The 22,633-nt window shown below is 48.8% G+C and overlaps 1 protein-coding gene and 1 pseudogene across 1 annotated transcript; one reads left to right on the top strand and one right to left on the bottom strand.

The window, feature by feature from the left end:
* Positions 1–4,077: 4,077 nt before the first annotated feature.
* Positions 4,078–13,095, top strand: LOC101414673 (influenza virus NS1A-binding protein pseudogene; annotated as a pseudogene).
* Positions 13,096–15,559: 2,464 nt separating this feature from the next.
* Positions 15,560–18,120, bottom strand: LOC101429676 (chymotrypsinogen 2-like). The gene is made up of 6 exons (XM_004466321.4): positions 17,959–18,120; positions 17,738–17,817; positions 17,578–17,656; positions 17,155–17,335; positions 16,193–16,326; positions 15,560–15,721 (listed from the first exon to the last, which is right to left on the bottom strand). The coding sequence occupies exons 1-6, from the start codon at positions 18,118–18,120 to the stop codon at positions 15,560–15,562; spliced, it is 798 nt and encodes a 265-aa protein (XP_004466378.3).
* Positions 18,121–22,633: the final 4,513 nt, after the last annotated feature.

Genomic DNA, 22,633 nt, shown 5'->3' with positions numbered 1-22,633 from the left:
AATGGAAACATAGTGAGTAACCATCAGCAAGGGAAAGGATAAATTGTGGTAAAAATCAGCCATGGCTGAGTGATAATCCAGTGAAAGAATGTGCTTGCACACTCCTCCAGGTGAGGTAAGGAAAGCAAGATGAGAGAGTGTGTGTATCTGTACCAATTTTTATAATACAAAGATTTAAAAAACTTACACGGGTATATATTTGTGTATGACTTTATGGGCCTGGAGAATAGATTCCTTCCATTGTGATATTGGGAGCTCATCAGCTGTATCAGTGAGAGTTTGAGCAGGAAACTGAATTAGCCCCTTATTGTTCAGAAGAAGGAGCTAGGGATTACCTAAAGAAGTAAGGAAAAGATTTGGGGACTGTAGCAGCTTGATATAGTTATGAATTCCAAAAGTAGGTATTACATTATGTTTGTAAACTGGTCTGTACCTGGGAGTGATTAAAGTATTATTAGGGCTATGTAACAGTTTGATATGGTTATGAATTCCAGAAATAGATACTGGATTATGTTTGTAATCTGGTCTGTACCTGGGCGTGATAAAGTTATGATTAGGGCTTTGATTGGGCCATGTCATTAGGGCACTGAGTCCCCACCCCTTGGTGGGTGGGAACTCACAGGTAAAAGACATGACAAAGGATAGAGTTGGGGGGTTTTGATGTTGGAGTTTTGATGTTCGAGTTTGATGCTGAAGTCTTAAGCTGGAGCCCTGGGAAGTAAGCTCACAGAGGAAGAAGCAAGCCCCTGGAAGGGAGGAACCCTGGAAGCCTGAACCCTCAGACATCGGCAGCCTTTTGCTCCAACATGTGGAAATAGACTTTGGTGAGGGAGGTAACTTAATGCTTTATGGCCTGGTATCTGTAAGCTCCTACCCAAAATAAATACCCTTTATAAAAACCAAACAATTTCTGGTATTTTGCATCAGCACCCCTTTGGCTGACTAATACAGGCTTTGATTGGGCCATGTCAGTAGGGTGTTAGCAGGTAAAAGGCATGGCAAAAGGCAGAGTTGGAAGGTTTTTAATGTTGGAGTTTTGATGTTGGAGTTTGATGCTGAAGTCTTAAACTGGAGCCTGGGAAGTCAGCACACAGGGGGAAAAGAAGCAAGCCCAGGGAAGAAAGGAACCCTGAAGCAAGAGAGAATCAAGACCTGGGAAGAGAAGAACCCAGGAATCCTGAACCCTGGCAGACATCAGCAGCCATCTTGCTCCAACATGTAAAAATAGACTTTAGTGAAGGAAGTAACCTATCCTTTATGGCCCGGTATCTGTAAGTTCCTGCCCCAAATAAATACCCTTTATAAAAGCCAACAGGCTTCTGGTATTTTGCATCAGCACCCCTTTGGCTGACTAATACAGGGACCAAACGAGATGGTAAGACACCTAGACACTGGCAACAGCAGAAACCTGTTGTCTCATAGGGTTGAAGGGACAGAGGGAGGAAATAGTTTTTTAGGAGCCCACTGGCAGCTGGACCTTAGAGGAGGATCTTCTGAATGGACACGGAAGCCCTAGAGAGATGCAGTGGCTGCAAGAAACAGAACCAAAACCAGGAGTGGGGAAGGAAGCCTTCACCTCCCTTTGCTGTCACCATTCCCCAGCAGTTTCTTCCCTTTAACTGAACCCAACCAGGTGCCCAGGTGATGCAGTCCTCCTGGATTAAGCAGGGCTGAATATAGTGGACAGTGGATCCAGAAGACAAACAGAGCAATAAAAATAATCTGTCATCTCTTGTTTTCAACCTTGCTCGCCAACTGTAATGAACCTTTCCCAGGAAGACCCTACTTCCCCTATCATCTCCAGTGGCAACACTTTTCTCTCATGTGAGCCATGTGTTTGGAGGTAGGAAAGGTGTACAAAACTGAGTTTCAGAAGAAATAGAAATTTAGCATTCATTACGTGGATGGTATAGTAAGCCATAAAACTAGGTGAGATAACCTTGGGAAAGAGTATAAAGAATGTCAAGGCCTGAGCCCTGAGAACTCACCACAATGTTTATAGGAAATGAGAAGAAACTGGAAAGGGAACTAAAAAGAAGCAATCAGATGGTCAGGTTGAAACCCAGGAGAGGATGGTGTCCTGAAAGCCCATTGAAAAGAGTATTTACAGTTAGAAATAGAGATAAAAGTATAAAATACAATTAAAATCTGTTTATGTGTTGAGAATTGTCCCCCAGTGAGGTTACTTTAATAAGAGAGTTTCAGTGAAATGGTCTGGGCAAAACTTCTGGGGAGGATTCAAGGTAAGATTGGAAATACTAAGTATGGAAATGGTGCAAAGTGTCAAGGACAGTGGAGAGTGAGGTTTTACCCTACTTGTAAGCTAACAAGTTTATGGATTCTGGCAGAAGAGCCAAGAGAATGAATAAGTGATCAGGTTAATGGTGTTGACCCGGAAAAGTAATCTGTAGTCTATTATTCCTCCTGGAAATAGCAGCCAGAGAATTATTTTCTTGTGCCAGTTCCCCAAGGCCCTTTTCCCTCATGGTGTCATGAAAGGATCACGTGATGCCTACAGGGAATGGATTGTATTACTGGATCGGACTTCTGTATTTAGGGACATGACTCCTTTGTAATTGGCTGCAACCAGAACTACCTGTCTTTGGTCCCCAAGGGAGACATTACCTTTGTGATAAGAGACTAGAAATAAGCCTACTCTCTGCTCTGGAGGAAGATGCTATATCTTCCAAGGCCAGACACCCTCAAATGATAGTCTAGAACACTGGAAGGTATGAACAGAAATGGTAAAAGAATGTGGTTGCGTGTGGGATTAAGAACAGGTAGTTACTTCTAGTAATGAGAAGATTGATGTGTCTGAGAGAGAAGGAGGGAGGAGGATGTCGTCATTGGAAAACAGGAGGTCATGGAACTGAAGCCAAGTACAAAAAGATTCACCAGAAATTTAGCTAGTGCTGGTGTTAGAGAATGAATGGGAAGTAAAATCTTGAAGGAAAAATAAGTGGGTGGTAGAGTCTGATGACCTGATCTTCAGAGCTGTAGGGTTTCAGAGAGGATGAAAAAAGTGATCTGGCTCAGATACGACCTCTCTGCACATGCCTATTCTGTCACTTTCACTGAATCTGTTGTTGGGGCTGGGCTTGGTATATGCTCAGGAGACATCAGTCTCTGGACTGTCCATGTGCCAGCTGGGCCCTGAGCCTCAACAGAGTTGCAACACCTACTCTCTGGTTTGTTGGACTTACCCAGATCAGCTGACAGACAGATGAGAATGGTCAACCACCACACCAGGGAACCGAGAATGTCTACAACTGCAAGCAGGAGAATTATATCCATCAGTCATGTGGGCTCTAAGTCCCCTCTGGATATAGAGGTGGAGTGGACATTGCCATCTCAGGGTCCACAAGATGTAGGAATATAGTATGAATTGGAGTGGACTTGCTGGTATTCTACAGTAGAACTGTTGTGACTCTGGCAATGGAAGAAATTGTATCGTTGATGTGCAAACGGTGGCCATGGGAGTTGCTGAGGGCAGGGAGAAGGAGGAAGAGAGGTAATGTGGAGCATTTTTGGGACTTGGAGTTGTCCTGAATGATATTGCAGGGACAGATGCAGGACATTGTTTATCCTGCCATAATCCACTGGATGGACTGGGGGAAAATATAAACTACAATGTAAACTATCGTCCGTGCCGTGTGGCAGTCCTCCAGGGTGTATTCGCCAAATGCAATGAATGTACCTTACTGATGAAAGGGGATTTTGATGTGGGAGGAGCAGGGGGGAGGGAGGTGATGGGGAATGGGGTATATGGGAACCTCTTAACGTTTTTTAATGTAACGTTTTGTGTGATCTATTTTTAAAAAGACAAAAATACGGTTAATAATTTTTTAAAAAGTGATCTGGGGGAACAGAGGTGGCTCAAGCAGTTGAGCGCCTGCTTCCCATATAGGAGATCCCAGATTTGGTACCTGGAGCCTCCTAGAAAATACAAAAAACAAAACAAATAAGCAAACGAAAATACCAACTCAGGGGAGCCAATATGGCTTGGTGGTTGAGTGCCAGCTTCCCACAAAGGAGGTCCTGGGTTCAATCCCCAGCCCCTAGTACCTCAAAAAAAAAAAAAAAAGAGGTTTGAAAGCAGCACAGACACCTCTGCACTCCCAAGCCCAGTAGCTGGGGTGAGGACGGTATAGGGGAGAGTACAGTCACACCTAGAGGATTGGGGTGAAGCTATTCAGAGATCCAGCCTGCAGTCACAGTAGAGGAAATGTTGAGGTTATTGAGAAAAACTGATGGTGAGTCTCCAAGGCACAGTGGAAGGAGGAGTGAGAGATGGACCCAGAAAGGAGATATGCAGAGCCAGGGGGAAGTTTAGAATGGCCGGTGAGCCAGGAAGTGACCTGGGGAGGCTGGGCTTCTTGTGGTGGTTGAGTAGTAAAGGTAGTAATGAGATCAAGGCTGCCAGTGTCTGAGGGGGAGAGTGGCTGGGAGCATTGGGAAGGAGGGAGAAGGGTCTTGCCAGGAGCACTCTTGAATTCTGGGGACCCCTCTTGACTCCTTATAATGGAAGTGTGGAAGCCAGGGGTGCAGCTTACTCCAAGCACTTGGGGCTCCCTCTTGATCCGTGCAATAGGCCATTAGAACAATGTTTGACTAAATTACGGTTCATCCCATGTGCTGGAATACCACAGCGCTGGCCAAAGGGAGAGTGGTCAGAGTAATGGTGTAGACCTGGAAAAATCTCTGATAGAAGTTTACTAAAGGTACTACACCAATGCACAGTGTTCTTAATGGAGCGGGAGGTGGGGAGTAGAGTTTATAGGAACTCTATTCTGCATGAATATTCTGTAATCCTGCAACAAGAAAGTTGCAGAATGTGTGTTTGTAAAATAATGAGAATGTGGCAAAATATTATCAATTGGTGATTCTAGGTGAGGGTATATATGGTTGTACATTACACACTTTCTACTTTTCTGTAGGCCTGAAATTTTTAAATAATACCAAAAGAACTAGAGTGATATGTGTAGCATGTTTCTGTTTTTATAGGAGCAGATGTGTGTATATATGCATAGATGGAGATAGATGTGTAAACTTAGGTAAAAATCAGGAAGGAGCTGCACCAAGTCATAACAGTGGTTACTTGCGGGGGAGGGAGGTAATATCACTTGATATGTAATCACTTCCAATTTGATAGAATTTTAAGTAGAATAGTGGTGAAATGTGACTTGTACATTTAGAAGTCATTTTCCAGGGAGCAGATTTGACTCAAGCAGTTCAGTGCCCACCTCACACACGAGGTCCCAGGTTCAGTTCCTGGTGCCTCCTGAAAACGAAAAAACAAACAAGAGAAGTGGATGTGGCTTAGGAAACTGAACTGCTGCCTACCACACAGGTGGTCCATGTTTCAGTTCCAGTGCCCCCTAAAGAAGACAAATGAACTGGCACGACAGGCAGATGCAGCAAGCTGATTCAACAAGAAATACAAAAAAAGCATAATGAGGGAAAAGGATGTGGCTCAACTGATAGAGCATCCGCCTGCCATAGAGGAAGTCCAGGGTTTGATACCCCAGGCCACCTGGCCTGTGTGGTGAGCTGGCCCACGCGCAGTGCTGCGACATGCAAGGAGTGCTGTGCCACGCAGGGGTGACCCCCGTGTAGGAGTACCCCACATGCAAGGAGTGCGCCCCACAAGGAGAGCCGCCCCTTGCAATAAGCACAGCCCACCTAGGAGTGGCACCGCACACACGGAGAGCTAACACAGCTAGATGACGCAACAAAAAGAGACACAGATTCCCTGTGCCACTTGACAAAAATGCAGGTGGACACAGAAGAACACACAGCAAATTGACAGAGCAGACAATGGGGGGGGGGAAGAAATAAAATCTTTTAAAAAAAAAAGCATAATGAGAGACGCAACAAAAAGCAAGGAGCTGAGGGTCCCTGTGCTTCCTTAGGAAAATGAGCAAGACAGCAAGCTGACACAGCAAGATGATCCAACAAGAAACACAAGAAGAAAAAATACAATGAGACACAGCAAAGCAGGGAACGGAGGTGGTTTAAGCAATTGAACACCTCCCTCCCATATCAGAGGTCCCAAGTTCTATTCCCAGTGCCTCATAAAGACACAACACACAGCAAGTGCAGTTAACAAGGGGGTGGAGAGAAATAAAAATATATATAAATCTTAAAACAATAAAACAAGCAAAACAAACAAGAAAACCAACTCAGCAAAGTCAATGGGGCTTAGTGGTTGAGCACCAGCTTCTCACGTACAAGGTCCTGGATTCACTCTTACCTCAAAAATAATAGTTATTTTCCAAGTATTCAAAAAAGTAAAATTGGTATAAAGTGATGTACTCCCAGGTTTAAAGTAACATGTATATAACACGATTTTATATATATATAGAGAGAGAGCTATACAGCCTGCGTGTATATATAATATGTACACATGTTTTTGTTTTTGTTTTCCTTTGAGATGTATTCCGCTCCCCCATCTGCTCTCTGTGTCCATTCGTGGTGCGTTTTTCTGTGTCTGCAGAACTGAGAACTGATCTGGACCTTGTGGAGTGGGAGAGAGGTGCTCAATCTCTTGTACCACCTCAGCTCCCTGGTCTGTCTGTATCTCTTTTTGTTGCATCATCTGACTGTGCCAGCTCTCTACTTGGGCCAGCACTCCTGTGCAGGCCAGCACTTCATGTGGGCCAGCTTTTTCTGCTCAGGCCAGCTCACCGTGCATGCCAGCTTGCCTTCACCGGTAGGCCCCAGGAATATAGACCTCTCATATGGTAGATGGGGTCCAATTGCTTGAGCCACATCAGCTTCTCCTTATTCCTGGATATACCAGTTATTTAAAGTTTAAAGCAGGGGTTCTTGACAAGGGGTCTGTGAGCTTGAATTGAAATTAAGAAAAACATGATTCTTGTGGGGACATGTTGGTGCAGGTGTGATATATTTATTAAATAATACACAGTATAGTGTGAACTTAGTGAGGGGTCTGCAGTTTTCACCTGACTGGCAAAGGGTCCATGGACCAAAAATGGTTAAGACCCCTAGAGTTAAAAAACAAGCCTGGTTTAAAGTTAGATAATGAGCTACTCTGTGCCACGCTGTGTATGTTCTTCATCTTCATTCTTTCACCTGCCGCACCTGGGTAGTTTGTACCTGAAGAACCCTTCATAAGTCAAAAATACCATTAAATCCAATGGAGACATTTTTATGCAATCCTTAGTCCCTCAATGAACACTTCTTTATACTAAAACAATCCATAATCCATTAAAAAGGACACAATTGTTCCGGGGCACGCGTGGAGGTCGGACGCTTGGAGCTGCTGGGCGCAGGCTCTTCTGCTGCTGTGCGAGCAAGCGAGCGAGCCCCCGCGAACCCTCGGTGGCTCTCCGCCCTGCCGGCAGCCCCTGTGGACTGGCCACTCGTCCTCCTGCCCCGTACCTCCCCCTCTGCCGTCTCGAGGTGCTATCTGTTGGGCCGATTCCCTCTTCCTTCGCCCCATTGAAGCTCCAGAGATGAATTTTTCCATCTCTTCAGAGAGGAACCAGATTATGATGCGTGATTATCACAGAAGAAATTTGTGTTTATAGCTCTTAAGGAGTCGATTACATCATTTTCAAGCCTGATGGTTTTGGAATCACCATTAGAGCTTAAGACTTAACTACCTTCTCTTCAACCACCTGTCTTCATACCTCAACCAGGTGCTGCATTTTAACACTCCTTGGATTATTTAAAACTGCCTGGAAATAACTTTTTCACCAGTGTAATAGCCAAATTTACAAGTAAAAATGATTTCCAACAGATATTTAATGTTTGAAGATGAAAATTTCATTGAGTCTTCTGTTGCCAAATTAAATGCCCTGAGAAAAAGTGGCCAATTCTGTAATGTTTGACTTCAGGTCTGTGGCCATGAGATGTTAGCACACAGAGCAGTCCTGGCTTGCTGCAGTCCCTGTTTATTTGAAATCTTTAATACTGATAGTGATCCTCATGGAGTTTCTCGTGTTAAATTCGATGGTCTCAACCCAAAAACTGTTGAAGTCTTGCTAAACTATGCATATACTGCTCAATTGAAAGCTGATAAGGAATTAGTAAAAGATGTTTATTCTGCAGCAAAAAAGCTGAAGATGGACTGGGTAAAGCAGGTTTGTGGCGATTACTTACTGTCTAGAATGGATGTTACCAGCTGCATCTCTTACTGGAATTTTGCAAATTGTATGGGAGACTCACGTTTGTTGAATAAGGTTGATGCCTATATTCAGGAGCATTTATTACTGATTTCAGAAGAGGAAGAGTTTCTCAAACTTCCAAGGCTAAAGTTGGAGGTAATGCTTGAAGATAATGTATGCTTGCCCAGCAGTGGTAAATTGTATACAAAGGTAATCAGCTGGGTGCAGCGCAGCATCTGGGAGAATGGAGACAGTCTGGAAGAGCTGATGGAAGAGGTTCAAACCTTGTACTACTCAGCTGATCACAAGCTGCTTGATGGGAATCTACTAGATGGACAGGCTGAGGTGTTTGGCAGTGATGATGACCACATTCAGTTTGTGCAAAAAAAGCCACCATGTGAGAATGGCCATAAGCAGATAAGTAGCAGTTCCACTGGATGTCTCTCTTCTCCAAATGCTACAGTACAAAGCCCTAAGCATGAGTGGAAAATCGTTACTTTGGAAAGACTTCAAATAACACTTAACTTGTGCCTGGCTGTGCTGGATGGTATATTCTGTGTAATTTTTCTTCATGGGTGAAACAGCCCACAGAGCTCACCAGCAAGTACACCGAGACTAAGTAAGAGTTTAAGCTTTGAGATGCAACCAGATGAATTAATAGAAAAGCCCTGTCTCCTGTGCAGTATGCACGAGCTGGTCTGGAAACAGAGATGAATGGCAAACTCATAGCTGCAGGTGGCCATAACAGAGAGGAATATCTTCAAACATTTGAATGCTATGATCCACGTACAGATCACTGGTCCTTTCTTGCTCCCATGAGAACACCAAGATTCCGATTTCAAATGGCTGTACTCATGGGCCAGCTCTATGTGGTAGGTGGATCAAATGGCCACTCAGATGACCTGAGTTGTGGAGAGATGTATGATCCAAGCATAGGTGACTGGACTCCTGTTCCAGAATTGAGAACTAACCATTGTAACGCAGGAGTGTGTGCTCTGAATGGTAAATTATATATTGTTGGTGGCTCTGACCCATATGGCCAAAAAGGACTGAAAAATTGTGATGTATTTGGTCCTATAACAAAGTCATGGACAAGCTGTGCTCCTCTTAATAGCCATAGATACCAATCTGCAGTCTGTGAGCTTGGTGGTTACTTGTATATAATAGGAGGTGCAAAGTCTTGGAATTGTCTGAACACAGTAGAACGTTACAGTCCTGAAAATAGTACCTAGACTTTAATTGCACCCATGAATGTGGCTAGGCGAGGAGCTGGAGTAGCTGTTCTTCATGGAAAACTGTTTGTAGGTGGTGGCTTTGATGGTTCTCATGCCATCAGTTGTGTGGAGATGTATGATCCAACCAGAAATGAATGGAAGATGATGGGAAACATGACTTCACCAAGGAGCAATGCTGGGATTGCAACTGTAGGGAACACCATTTTTGTAGTGGGAAGATTTGATGGCAATGAATTTCTGAATACGGTGGAAGTCTATAATGCTGAGTCAAATGAGTGAAATCCCTATACAAAGATGTTTCAGTTTTAACAAATTTAAGATCCTTTCAAACTAACAGGCTTAGTGATGTAATTGTGTTTAGTACCCTTGTGAATAAGGAGGGTGGGTGGGTATAGATGTTGCTAACAGCAAAACAAAGCTTTTGCATATTGCATATTATTAAACATGGTGTACATAAAAAATATTAAAAAAAGGACACAGGGAAACGGACTTGGCTCAGTGGTTAGGGCGTCCGTCTACCACATGGGAGGTCCGCGGTTCAAACCCCGGGCCTCCTTGACCCGTGTGGAGCTGGCCCATGCGCAGTGCTGATGCGCGCAAGGAGTGCCGCCCACGCAGGGGTGTCCCCCGCGTAGGGGAGCCCCACGCGCAAGGACTGCGACCCGTAAGGAGAGCCGCCCAGCACGACAGAAAGTGCAGCCTGCCCAGGAATGGCACTGCCCACACGGAGAGTTGACACAACAAGATGACGCAACGAAAAGAAACACAGATTCCCATGCTGCTGACAACAGAAGCGGACAAAGAAGACACAGCAAATAGACACAGAGAACAGGCAAGCGGGAGGGGGGAGGAGGGAGATAAATAAATAAATCTTTAAAACAAAACAAAAACCCTCCCTTGCCATGCCTTGTGGTAATTGTATCCATCTGGCTTCGGAGGCTTACCCAACTCCTGGCTCCTGGTGTTTTCAGCTCCCAGCACCCTCATTACCATCAGTGGTTCTCGTTGTGTGATGGCATCTCCTGCAGTCACGTGGCCTCTAGAGGAGAGCCATTGCTGAACTCCTCAGCTATGCTGATGCCCCTCTCACCAGCACATTGCTTACGGCTTTGGGAGCTGGGTGCATCTTTCACACACTCTGTGGGACTAGGTCATCTGCCTTACCTAGCACACACACTCTAGCACACCCCCATCTTCAAGCCTTTTAATCCTTCCACCCTCCACCAAGCAGTACTGGCGTTTCAACTTCACTTAGCATAGTAGACCATTGCTTTTTCCCATGTTCCAGGAGCCATTCTGGCACATGGTCACTCTATCCCCATGGAGCCTGGCCAGGGTGTTAAATCCTGTATCCTGGGTTTTTACTTACCCAAATAGACTTTCCCTTATCCAAATTTATGTTCTACCCTCCTCAGTCCAGCATGTCCCAGCCAGTCCCAGTCCCACCTCCCTGCTCCTGCCAACACATGGCAGCTGGGTCCTCCAGCCCCTTTGGATATAGGAGCTCCTCACATCCTAGTGAGCAAGAATAGAGGCAGGGACAGATCCTGGGGGTGCAAGTTCTACAGCGGGGCTCCTCTGCATTGCCTTTAGGCAAGGGAGGAGTACTGGTCAGTACGGAGCAGTGGACAGCTTCTGTGCACTCGGCAGGTTTAGTGGACTCTGGGATTCAAGATTTGGGATGCGTCATATCTTGAATCCCAGTACTTTACTAACTAGGGCCCTGACCTTGGCCTGGCAGGCCTATCTAGGTTAAGAATTTGGCCTCTTTGGTCCTTGGCTGCTCTCATGACTGAGGCCTGACCTATTGCCTAGCTTCCTTGGCCTTGAGATTGCTGGAGATGAGAGCCTTTCGTTTGTTACCATGCTTAGCTTTCATTTGCCTATAGTCATCAGCTGTTTTGTGGGGTTTTTTTGTTTTGTTTTTGTTTTTGAGGTACTTAGGGCTGGGGGTTGAACCTGGGACCTTGTATGTGGGAAGCTGGCACTCAACCGCTAAGCTACATTGGCTTCTCTGAGTTGGTTTTATTGTCTGTTTTGCTTGTTTTTTCAGCAGGCATTGGTAACAACCCAGGACCTTCCATGTGGGAGGTGGGCACCCAACTGTTTGAACCACCTCTGCTCCCTGTTTCTTTTTCAAAAGCCTTAACTGTGCTTAGCAGTAGCTACCAGTTTCACTGTCTTATAGTTTACCCTGTCCCAGTGGCACCCATGAGTGCATTCTTTTCCACTAAAACACCATCCCAGTTCATCAGTGGTGGAGGTTTGAACAACATCACTGCTATCTTCTGTCAGGGGCTCTCTGTGCTCACCCTCCCATGAGTGATGGGCTTCTCACTGCCAGCTGGGCAGTCAGTGATGTAAAATCGCATCTCATCAGCATCTGCTTTCTCAGGACCAGCTGTCACAGTTTGAGGCCCCCAAGGCAGCAGACTGAGATGAAGATGAGCAGGCAGGAAGTTTATCAGAGCATACTCCCAGATCAACACTTGTGGGGAAGGGGAGAAATGGAACAGGGTCAGGCAGAGGGATACACTGTACTGTGGTGCAGTCACAACAGAAACCTCAGCCGAGCCCCAGGGAGGTCCAAAGTGAGACTGGACCTTCAGCTTTGGCCAAGTTTGGGTGAAAGTGCTGGGCCTAAAAACCCCACATCTTGGGAAGCGGACTTGGCCCAGTGGATAGGGCGACCACCTACCACATGGGAGGTCCGCAGTTCAAACCCCAGGCCTCCTTGACGCATGTGGAGCTGGCCCACGTGCAGTGCTGATGTGCGCAAGGAGTGCCATGCCACGCAGGGGTGTCCCCCGCGTAGGGAAGCCCCACGCACAAGGAGTGCGCCCCATAAAGATAGCCACCCAGCGCTAAAGAAAGTGCAGCCTGCCCAAGAATGGCGCCGCACACACGGAGAGCTGACATAGCAAGATGACACAACAAAAAGAAAAACAGATTCCTGGTGCCGCTGATAAGGATAGACGCGGTCACAGAAGAACATACAGCGAAAGGACACAGAGAGCAAACAACTGGGGGGGGGGGGGGCGATAAATCTTAAAAAAAAAAAAAAAAAGACCAAAAAACCCTACATCTTGGGATGTGGGCTGCCGATGAAGGGTCATGGCCTTGTCGAGATGCTTCTTGGCCAAAGCCGTTTCCAGAGCCCTAATAAGCAAGGGCGTGAGCCTTCAGTCTTGGCAGCAGATCTGGACAGCTCATGGCTCATCAGTGTTGCTGCAGGTGTTGGTGGGAGCTGGTGACCATTTTTTTCTGAGCCCTGCAGGTGTTTTTAGTTATATGGGAAGCAGTGTTTTCTACTGAGAACGGAAGTAGGAAGGATGCATAGGGCCTAACATGGTCTGAATCAAAGCAGGGATGGGAGGGTCCCTGCTCAAGGGTGAGTCTGTGTTTGCAAACTGAGTTAGAATCCTGATTGAACTTGAAACTTCTCGTTTAACCATACTTTTCAGTATAACACCTAATTGGAAAACTTTTAAGTGTATTTGGAACAACTTGGATATGAAGCTTGTGTAGTTTAAATACAGATCAAATATTTCCAATGAAAATTTAGCATCCGTGTTGGGAAGTGGTGTAAAATACACACTGATTTCAAAGACTTACTAGGAGAAAAAGAATGTGAAATATATTGTAACTTAAACTATTGATTACCTGTGGAATAGTATTTTTTTCTATATTGGGTTAAGGTATAATTAAAATTTACATATTTACTTTTACATTTTTAGTCTATTATATGATTTAAAATTACGCTTTTGGCTTACTTTTTTTTTTTTTTTTGGACAAGTGCAGAGCTAGAAGGAAAAGGGGCAAGGCACAGCCATGCTGTTTTCATATTGGCCACCAGGTGGCAAACTTACCCCAGGCCTGCGTGCTCAGCCTTACTGGAAGACAGTGGGATGGTCGGCCATGGAAGAGACTGGTCTTAATGGAAAGTGAAGAAGTAACTCAACTAGGCTTGTGCTTGAGACTCCCTTTCTATATTTGTCACATCTGACATTGATTTGCATGTAAAGGGTTGTTGATGATCATAACATAGTTGTCCTTTGCGCTCTGCTTAAGTGCAGTACTCCCCTCTGTGCTGAGGGGAGTTTCCTTAAGACTGAGCTGTTAATCGTATTTCTAAAAGTTTACCTCAGGTTCCACCCCTCTGCCCCAACCCTTCTCTCTCATTTTTCTTTTCTCCCTTTCATATGTCCATTCTCCATGTAAGTTCAGCTTTTTGGACTCTTTTCATGTCCTTAGTAATTAAAATGCATTAAATTATGTATGCCACCTTTATTTTTTTTTAAGGAGGTACTGGGCATTGAACCCAGGACCTCATACATGGGAAGTAGGTGCTCAACCACTTGAACCACATCTGGTCCCCTAATTTCAACATATTATGATGCACCATCAGAATAGCATTCTTTTCCAGGAGACAAAGATGTGAGGACAACTGAAAGAGAAATTCAAAAGGCAGCCCAGTTCCTTTCCTACCAGGATGCCAGGTTAGTATGGACTGCGGGTTACCTCTCCAAGACCAGCCTTGGTGGAACTTCAGAGGGAAACATGCCAATGTGGAGAAAACTGGGAGAAAGCCCTAGGAAGGGGAGGGATGGTTTGAATCCCTGTGCGTGTGTGGTTGTCATGATGGCCAAGGGCAAGAGGCTGTTGGCCTGGCTGTGGGGGGATAAAATGGGACAATAATGGTGAGAATTCTGCTGGTGCATCCCCCAGAACTCCATGGCCTTGGGGAGTTTTGGACCACAGTGCCTGCCCCAGGCCCTGCGGTCCAGTATAATGTCTTCAGGCTAAAATGGGTTGTTCAAAAGCTCTGGGTAGGTGAGGATCCGAGGACAGGAAGAACACCCCCAAAGCCCCAGCCTGCCCTTCCCATCTTCCTCTCCCTCCCCCCCCCCCCCATTTATTTCTCCCCAAGAAGGAACATGAAACCCAAACTCAAAAGAACAGTTCCTTGGTGGGGAGAGGAGTGGTTTTATGGTGCTTGGGGCTCTCCAAATTAGGGCTCAAATGCTCCTTTCCACTCCTTGAGCTTGAGCAACTGACACCCACTAGGAACTTTTGACTCCTCTCCCTGCACATCGGAGGACCTAGGACTCAGTGCCCCACAGGAATGTGTGTTCATTGGCCGATCTGAGGAGTTCCTCTGCTTCAAAAGAAAACCCACAAATTAGGACCTCAGATTCCATTGGAAACAGATATTGGACCAAGAATTTACAGTTGCCGTAATAAACACGTTAAGCAAGATGTGTTAGCAGTATCAAAGAGCAAAAAGCCATAAAAAGAATCAAGTGGAAATGAGAGGCATGGCAAGTGTAGTGATCAAAGGCATGGACGTTACAGAAGGGATCCATACTGGAATTGATAAACTTGAGGAGTTAGGGGATTGGAAGGTCAGATTAAGAAAATTTCCCAGAAGAAGCCTGAAAGGGTAAAGAAACAAAGAGCAAAGGTAAGGGATATGAAGGCTAGAAGAGGAAATGCCAGCACACAACCCAGCAAGCAAGAAAAATGACAGAAAAGGAAACAGTCCCCCAACAGATGAAATAATGGAGATAAATTCCCCAGATTGAAGAAAAGGTGAACACCTTAGATGCCTCGTGGGGAGGGCCCCCAGCTCTGCCGGCCTGGCCAAAGGAAATGGGCCTGAGTCAGATCAAGCCTCTTGACCTTGTGGCCAAGTCACAGGAAATACAGAGGACAAGGAGGAGTCACAGGAAGGGAGCTGAAAGGACACTGCTACCTCTAATCCTGGATTGATGATTTCCCAAGCTATGCAGCTCAGTAATAAAGTACAACGTGGGCAGGGGTGTTGGGGTCTGAGGCAGGGAAAGCCGAGAACTGGATGTATGTCCCTTGACCTTGGATAAGGAGGGGCTGAGGACAAGGAAAGGGGCCTGGAGTCTATGGGGGAGGGAGAAGCCCTAGGAGGAAGGCTATCTGGTCCCAACACCATCCCTTTAAGGTCCTGGAATGCACAGCCTGGCCAGGGACTTATGCCTTCCAGAGGTCCCTGGGTCAAGCTCCAAGGATCAAGCTAGCAACAGGGACAGCTCCAGCCCCAAACTGCCCTCCTCTCACGCCCTTTCCCACAAGAGAGACATGCAGTCAGTGCTTCTGTCCAGATGCTTTTTATGAAAGACTCGGGGAGGGGAGGTGGGAATCACAGGAGCCACATCCTCAGTTGGCGGCCAGGATCCCATACACCCAGGGCAGGAGCTCAGTGACGCGGGCGTACACACCAGGCATAGAGGTGGAGCAGGTGCTGCTGCCCCAGGACACGATGCCAACCAGGGTCCAGGCTCCATCCTTCTGGCAGACGAGGGGGCCACCAGAGTCACCCTGCAGGAGGGAGGACAACTTGTTCCTAGGCTCCAGGGATCCTGGCCTGGCGGACTCCGGGGAGGTTGGGGGTGCAGAGAAATTACAAGAGTGGGCACAGCAGGGCCTCACTCTGGCTCTGCACAAGTGACTTAGACCTGCATTGACATCTGAGCTCGGCCATCCAGTTCTGGACGGCCCTGGGAAAGGTGACTTCACCTGTCTCAGCCTGGCTGTCATCTGTAAAATGGGTTGGAAACATGCAGCTCACAGCCAGGGGGAAGGAGAAATGCCGGAAAGACAGCGGCACCACGTGTGCAGGAGGAAGCGCAGAAATCTAGTGCTGCTAGTCCTGGCTTCTGCTGGGGCATTGTGCCAGGAGTGTGGTTAAGTAGCTCCTGGCAGAGGGGAGTGGGGGACCCAGGCCTCCAGGGGAGGGGCCCTGCAGCCCCTGTGGCCCAGCCGAGAGGGGGGTGTGGGTGAGGCCAGTACCATGCAGGAGGAGACGCCACTGGCCCCGGCGCACACCATCGTGTCCTTGATCTTGTTGCCCCAGAACGTCTTGCATTCAGCGTTGGACAGGAGGGGCAGGGCCGCCTGCTGCAGGCGCACAGCGCTATTAACAGCTGGAGGGACAGAAGGACAAGGGTCAGGGTCCACAATCCCACACGGCCCACCCCAGACAGAAGAGGACTGGGGCCACCTCCAGACGCCTGCCCTCCCTGTGCATCTCCCTCCTTCATGGTCAGACGGCGAGGCCAGGTGGTGCGCCCCACCTTCCCTTACTGTCCTTAACCCGGACAGTGGACGCAGCTCCTCTCAGGTTCCACGCCAGGCAGTGGCGACTTGGCTTCCAACTAAGCTGCTAAAACCAGCCCCGCCTGGTCCAGCCCTGGCGCAGCCTTGGCACTGCCAGCCACCGTGTGGGTCCTGTCCTGCAGGGAAGGGGGTTTACTGGGGGGCCCAAGGAGGGGAGCTGCGGCCTGGGCAGAAGGACCTGGGTGTGAAGGAAGAAAAGCAGCGGAATCCACCAGGGGCAGAGGAGACACTGGACCAGACTCCAGAGCTCAGAACCAGGCCTGGAAACTTGACCCCAGCCAGGACTTCATGGCGACCTTGACACCCCCACACGACCCAAATGTGGAGGGAAGCCCAGGCGAGGAACACGATACTATGGAACTCATTGCAGGGTAGTTAAGGCAATACTTGTATTTGGTGTTTCTTTTTGGAAAGATATGCTATTCAAGTATATCGTATTTGAACCTTGCTTTTATTTGAATTGGGTAGGTTTTTAATTAGGAAGATTTAAAAGAATTTGAAAGATATGTGTGCTGTAAGTTAAACCCCCACTCCAAATAAAAGAGACATATACACAGGTCACAGTGAGAGACTCGCTCCACAGGCAGCCCCGACTCCAGGACAGCTCCTGTCGGGGAAAGGCTCCTCAAACTCACCATTGTGCTTGGTCAGGCCCCAGCCGGTGGTGGCGCAGAGGGTGCCAGCAGGGAAGTCGTCGCCCTCCTGGGGCAAGCACACGGCAGACACGGTCGGGGAGAAGCGGGCGGGAGTGGCCAGCTTCAGCAGGGTGATGTCATTGCTGACGGTGAACATGTTGAACTTGGGGTTCTTGAAAACCTGTGGATGAGGGCAGAGACCTGGAAATGGGCTGCAAGTTTCAAGGAGGCAGACTTCTTGCCTGGAGCCCATTCAAGGGAAAGAGACCCACAGGGGCCCGGAATGAGAATTCTCAGGCCACCAGGCCTCTCCCCCGCCTCCCCCGCCCGCCAAGCGCGTCTCAAGGAGCCGAGGGTTCTTCCCCTTCCCATCCCCGGCCCTCAGCGGAGCCTCCTCAGGCGCCTCGCAGGGCCTGCGCCTACCTGGGCAATCTTCAGCACCTGCACATTCTCTGCGTCTGAGTCCTGGTCAAACTCCCCGGCCACGACCACGTGGGAGGTTCTAGACAAAGCATGGGGGGTGAGGGCTAGGACTGCACCCTCCCCCTCCCTCCCCAGCGGAGCTGGCAGCAGGGGCCCTCACCTGACCCCACAGTGGGCGGCGGTGACCACCCAGTCCTCGCTGATGAGGGAGCCGCCGCAGAAGTGGAAGCCGGTGCTGTCCTGCCAGGAAGACCCGGAGGCTCAGTGCCGGCCCGAGCATCAGCAACTCCAGCCGGGAGCTCCTGCCAGCCTGGCCACCACCTCAGTGTGATCCCCACCCCACCTGCACCCCCACCCACCCACACGAGGGGTGCTCCTCACCTGCAGGGACACCTGCCAGGGCCAGGAGCCGGGGACAGCGTCCTCCCCATTGACGATCCTGGACAGGCCGTTCAGCACGGGGTGGATGGCGGGGACCCCGCAGCCTGGGAGAGGGTGGGGGGAGAGCTGAGGCCAGAAGCCAACTGGGACCCATGTGTCCATGGGGCAAAACTCAAAACTCGCGGGCTCTCCGTCAGCCCATCAGGCTGGCCAGAAGCCCTTGCGTTGCTCCTGCCTCCTCCAGCAACTTTCCTTGGCCCCCAAGATCCCGGCTCCAGGATCTCCTGGCTTCAGTCTGCTGACCCCACTCATGCTTCTGGGGTGCAGCAGGACCAGGCCCTGCCCCCCAGCTGCCTGCAGGAGCGAAAAACAGGCAGGGGACCAGGACCTCCTGGCTCAATCCTAAGCCAGCCTTCTTGGCTGTGTGACCTCAGACCAGCCGCTGAACTGATTCCTATGCCACAAGAGTAGGTGGGGAGCAGAACAATGTTCCCTCCACAGGTCGAAGCTCGTTCCCCAATTGGTGGGAAGGGGATGTGGAATGAAAATCTGATGAGCCCAAATCTATAGGGACTGGAGAACTCTACCACTTGCTGATGGGGTGTAAATGGCCATTCACACTGCTATGCTCACGTTGAATACCCTTTTTCTGTCACCACTAAGGAAAGATTCATTGCAAAAAGCTTTGGTTTCTTAATTATTTAATAAAATGGGACTCTGTTTTTTGTGGGTTTTTTTAAGATTCATTTATTTCTCTCCCCTTCCCCTCTCCCCCCACCCCAGTTGTCTGCTCTATTTGTTGCGTCTTTAGTCCCCTTCTGTTGTTGTCAGCAGCACGGGAATCTGTGTTTCTTTTTGTTGCATCATCTTGTTGCGTCAGCTCTCCGTGTGGGCGGTGCCACTCTTAGGCAGGCTGCACTTCCTTTCACGCTGGGCGGCTCTCCTTACAGGGCGTACTCCTTGCACGTGGGGCTCCCTTGCGCGGGGACACCCTTGGATGGCACGGCACTCCTTGCACGCATCAGCACTGCGCATGGGCCAGCTCCACACGGGTCAAGGAGGCCCGGGGTTTGAGCCATGGACCTCCCATGTGGTAGACGGACGCCCTAACCACTGGGCCAAGTCCGCCGCCAGGGACTTTGAAACCACACCGTAAAAGGACACATTAGGGAACAGATAACATTACCTAATTTTCTAGTACGAAGAGAAAAGAGAAAGTGTGTGTAAGATACCCAACAGGCACTTGTGCTAAGTCAGGACCAAAGACTTCTCAGCACCTGCTTTGCAGGTCCCCAGGGCAAGGAAAGTGAAACAGGTACAAGGGGGACAGCCCCCACGTCACCTCTAGAGTCACAGTCGCCTGCTACAGGCCCAGCACCTCTTACTTTGGCCCATGGGCACATGGGTGTGTGGACAAAGCCATTCACTGAAGCTTGTTATCACCCAAAAGGAGTAATAATCTTCTGCTTTTCGTAATAGCAAAAACAGAAACAAATGGTGTATTCAGTGACAGAGCACTTTATAGTGATGTAAATGAATGAACTGGATCTACATGCCAACGTGGATAAAACAAAAATACATAATACAATACTGTTTACATAAATTTACCATTAAGTGTATACATCTCTATGAAAATATAAATATGTAGTCAATTCGTGAAAACCCATGTTGCAATATTCCATGGCAAATTCAGAATAGGGTTTACCTTGCAAGGAAGAAAACAGTGGCAAGGAGCACATAACTCAACCTTTTATTTTTCAAAAAGAAATACCTGAAGCAAATGTAAAGAAAGTCAACAAGTGTTAAATTCCAGTAATAGTGACATGGGTGTCATATTATTTTCTGTATTTTTTACTAGCTCATAACTTTATGAAAGCAGAGAGGGAACCGCTTAGCAAGTGCCTGGCAGAAGAGAATGGCCTAATGGAGGCCTTGGGGGTCTCCTTCCACCACAGCCTCCCCCGCCCACAGCACTCCCCTGCTGAGCCCTTCTGGAGCCTCCAGCCAAGGCGAGCCCGTCCCGTCCTGTCCCGCTCTTCTCTCCTCCCTGGCCCAGAAAGCCCCAGAAGGAGCACCCTCAGGCACAGCCTCAGATGGCCTGTGCCTGGCTGAGGCCGGAGGTTTCAGGGAGAGGAGACTCAGATCTCCCTCAGGCCCTTCTAATGGGGCCTGGCTGTGGCTCCATGCAGGGCTCCCACCTCCAGGGCCTGGCCAGCCCCTGGACCCCAACACTCACCAAAGGCGGCCCCCACGAGGGCGAAGCAGGACAAGAGCCAAAGGAAGGCCATGATGTGGTAGTCAGGGCAGAGTGGGACCTGCCTGCCCGAGGGGCCCCTTTATGTACCCTGGGGCCCTCCCAGCCCCACCCAGCTGCTTTGTCCTGCCCCTTCAGGAGGTGAGAGCCACCCTCACCCCTACCCAAGGACCCTGGGTGATAAGCAGGGCCACGTGCCCCTCAGAGCCTGGCCTGGCTCCCAGCCCGGGACACCCCAACCCCTGGGAAAAGCAGCTGCTGTGGCCCAACGTCACCCATAAACCTTGGCAAGGCCGGGCGTCCCCAAGGCACTACAGGATAGGCCAGTGCCCCGGCTGAGGGCTGCTATGCAGAGCCCATCTCTGTGCAGCCTGTGCAGGGAGGAGGGACCGGCACTGTCCTCGTTCCCGCTGTGACAGGGAGGTCCCAGCTCTCAGGGAAAAGCACTCCCACCACAGGGCTCAGAGAAGCCCAGCTGGTCCTTGCTGGCAGGAGCACAAGAGATGGCCCAGCTCAGGAGTTCTCAGATGGGCCCCAGTTTCAGGAACGTGGGTGAAGCTCCTGTGAAAGCGAGTGTTGGGCATATTCCATCAAAAACAAAGCCCAGGCCAGACCTAGGGGGTCTCAGGAGGCGCAGGGGAAGGAACCACTCACCAGGCCGCTGCTAGCTGACTGCCCCCCACTGCCTGCACTGTGCTCTCATGAATGCTGTCTGTGATAATTCTCTAGTCATTTCATAAAGTTTTAGTTTCTTCTAAATGGAACGTTTCCACACTGAGGAAACAAATGACTTGAACTGTCGTTTGAGAAAAGAGCAGGCGCAGAGGAGATGCCCGCGGTACATGGCACAGGGTCACCACCAGTGACGTCTCTGCATCCCCATGCACGGCCTCCTTGGCTCACTCCTCGGACCAGACGCGGCTCTAAGCAAGGTGGACGTCCAGGAAGAGCCACACCACGGCCCTGCACTTGTCGGACTGAGCCACTAGACAGACAGAAAAGCAATCAATAGAAACCAGGCCAAGGAAGGCAGGGTGGGGGGATGCTGCCCCCAGTGGGGCCTCTCCGAGGAGATGGCTTGACAAGGCCCACTCCAGCGAGCCTTCATTTAAGGCCTTTGCGGCTCTACAAGCCACCTCTCTTGGGTCACTTGCTTTTGGGAAACCAGGTCCACACCAGGAGGGCACTCAAGCAGCCCTGTGGAAAGGTCAGATGCCTCCTCCAACGACCAGCACTAAGTCACCAGCCATGAGAGTGAGCCATCGAGAAGCCAACTCTCCAGCCCCGGGCAAACCTTCAGATGACACAGCCCTGTCGTCTTGACTACAACCACATGAGAGACCCTGAGCCAGAGCCACCCAGCTGAGCTGCTCCTGGAATCCTGATCACAGGAGATGATGAAACAGTCAGTGCTCATTGTTTTAAGACCCTACATTTTGGGGTAATTTCTTATGCAGCAAAAGTAAGCTAACAAGAAGTGAGCACTATAGATGGAACATGAAGTACCCATCCAGAAAATGGATTAGAGGGGTGACCATGCTGTGTAGCCGCCCTTGGCCTCTCCGGGCCCGCTCTGCATGCTTCTCCTCCCTGCTTGTGCCCAAGGACACTGACCCTGCAACCGCTTCACGGCCCACTTTGCCCTTTGGCTTCCGGGTGGGGTCAGGCAAAGGGCTGGCTGCTGGGTCAGCCAGCAGCAGATCAGAAGGTGGGAAGGTCAAGTGCTTCTCCCTTGGCCACCTGCCCAGATGGTTGGGTTGACCGTGGTCTTCTCTGGAGGGCCACAGCCCAGAGGGAGCCTCCCCCATGCATGTTACCTTCTTGTGTCTTGCAGTGTCAGCCCCAAAGCACATCCCTCCTGTCGTTAGCCCTGAGCTCCTGTATTATCCTTCTAGTCTCCCTAAACCATGTGTTTCATGTGTTGCATGTGCCATGTGTTTCCTGCTGGAACCATAATACATTCATCCAACGATACTATCAATTATCCATCACCTATTATTATATATACCACTAAGGGGGAAATGCTCCAATTAAACTATGAAACAATGCTTTTTTATCACTTAGAATTTTTAAGTTAAATTTATGATTGTAAGACCTACATTATTTACACATAGATTTTTTAAATTGCTTTCTTTTTAAAGATAGATCACATAAAACGTTACATTAAGAAACACAAGAGTTTCCCTTATACCCCACTCCCCATCCCCTACACAAAGATTTTTAAAATCATCTATCACTTGTGCATACAGAAAAAGGCAAAATTTAAACAAACCAATTAAGGTTTTCCTAAATCATGCTCACTAGAATCTGCCTCTAAAACTCTTTTTGTCTGACAGTTACCAATGTTCATCTCTTTGTGCACAGTATCCCCCCCTATGCTAGAAGGGTATCAGTGAAGCTGCATTCCTTAGGCTTGCACAG

This window comes from Dasypus novemcinctus, chromosome 18 (assembly GCF_030445035.2).
Source record: "Dasypus novemcinctus isolate mDasNov1 chromosome 18, mDasNov1.1.hap2, whole genome shotgun sequence".
NCBI classification, from domain to species: domain Eukaryota; kingdom Metazoa; phylum Chordata; class Mammalia; order Cingulata; family Dasypodidae; genus Dasypus; species Dasypus novemcinctus.
This window is presented reverse-complemented; position numbering and strand designations above follow the sequence as displayed.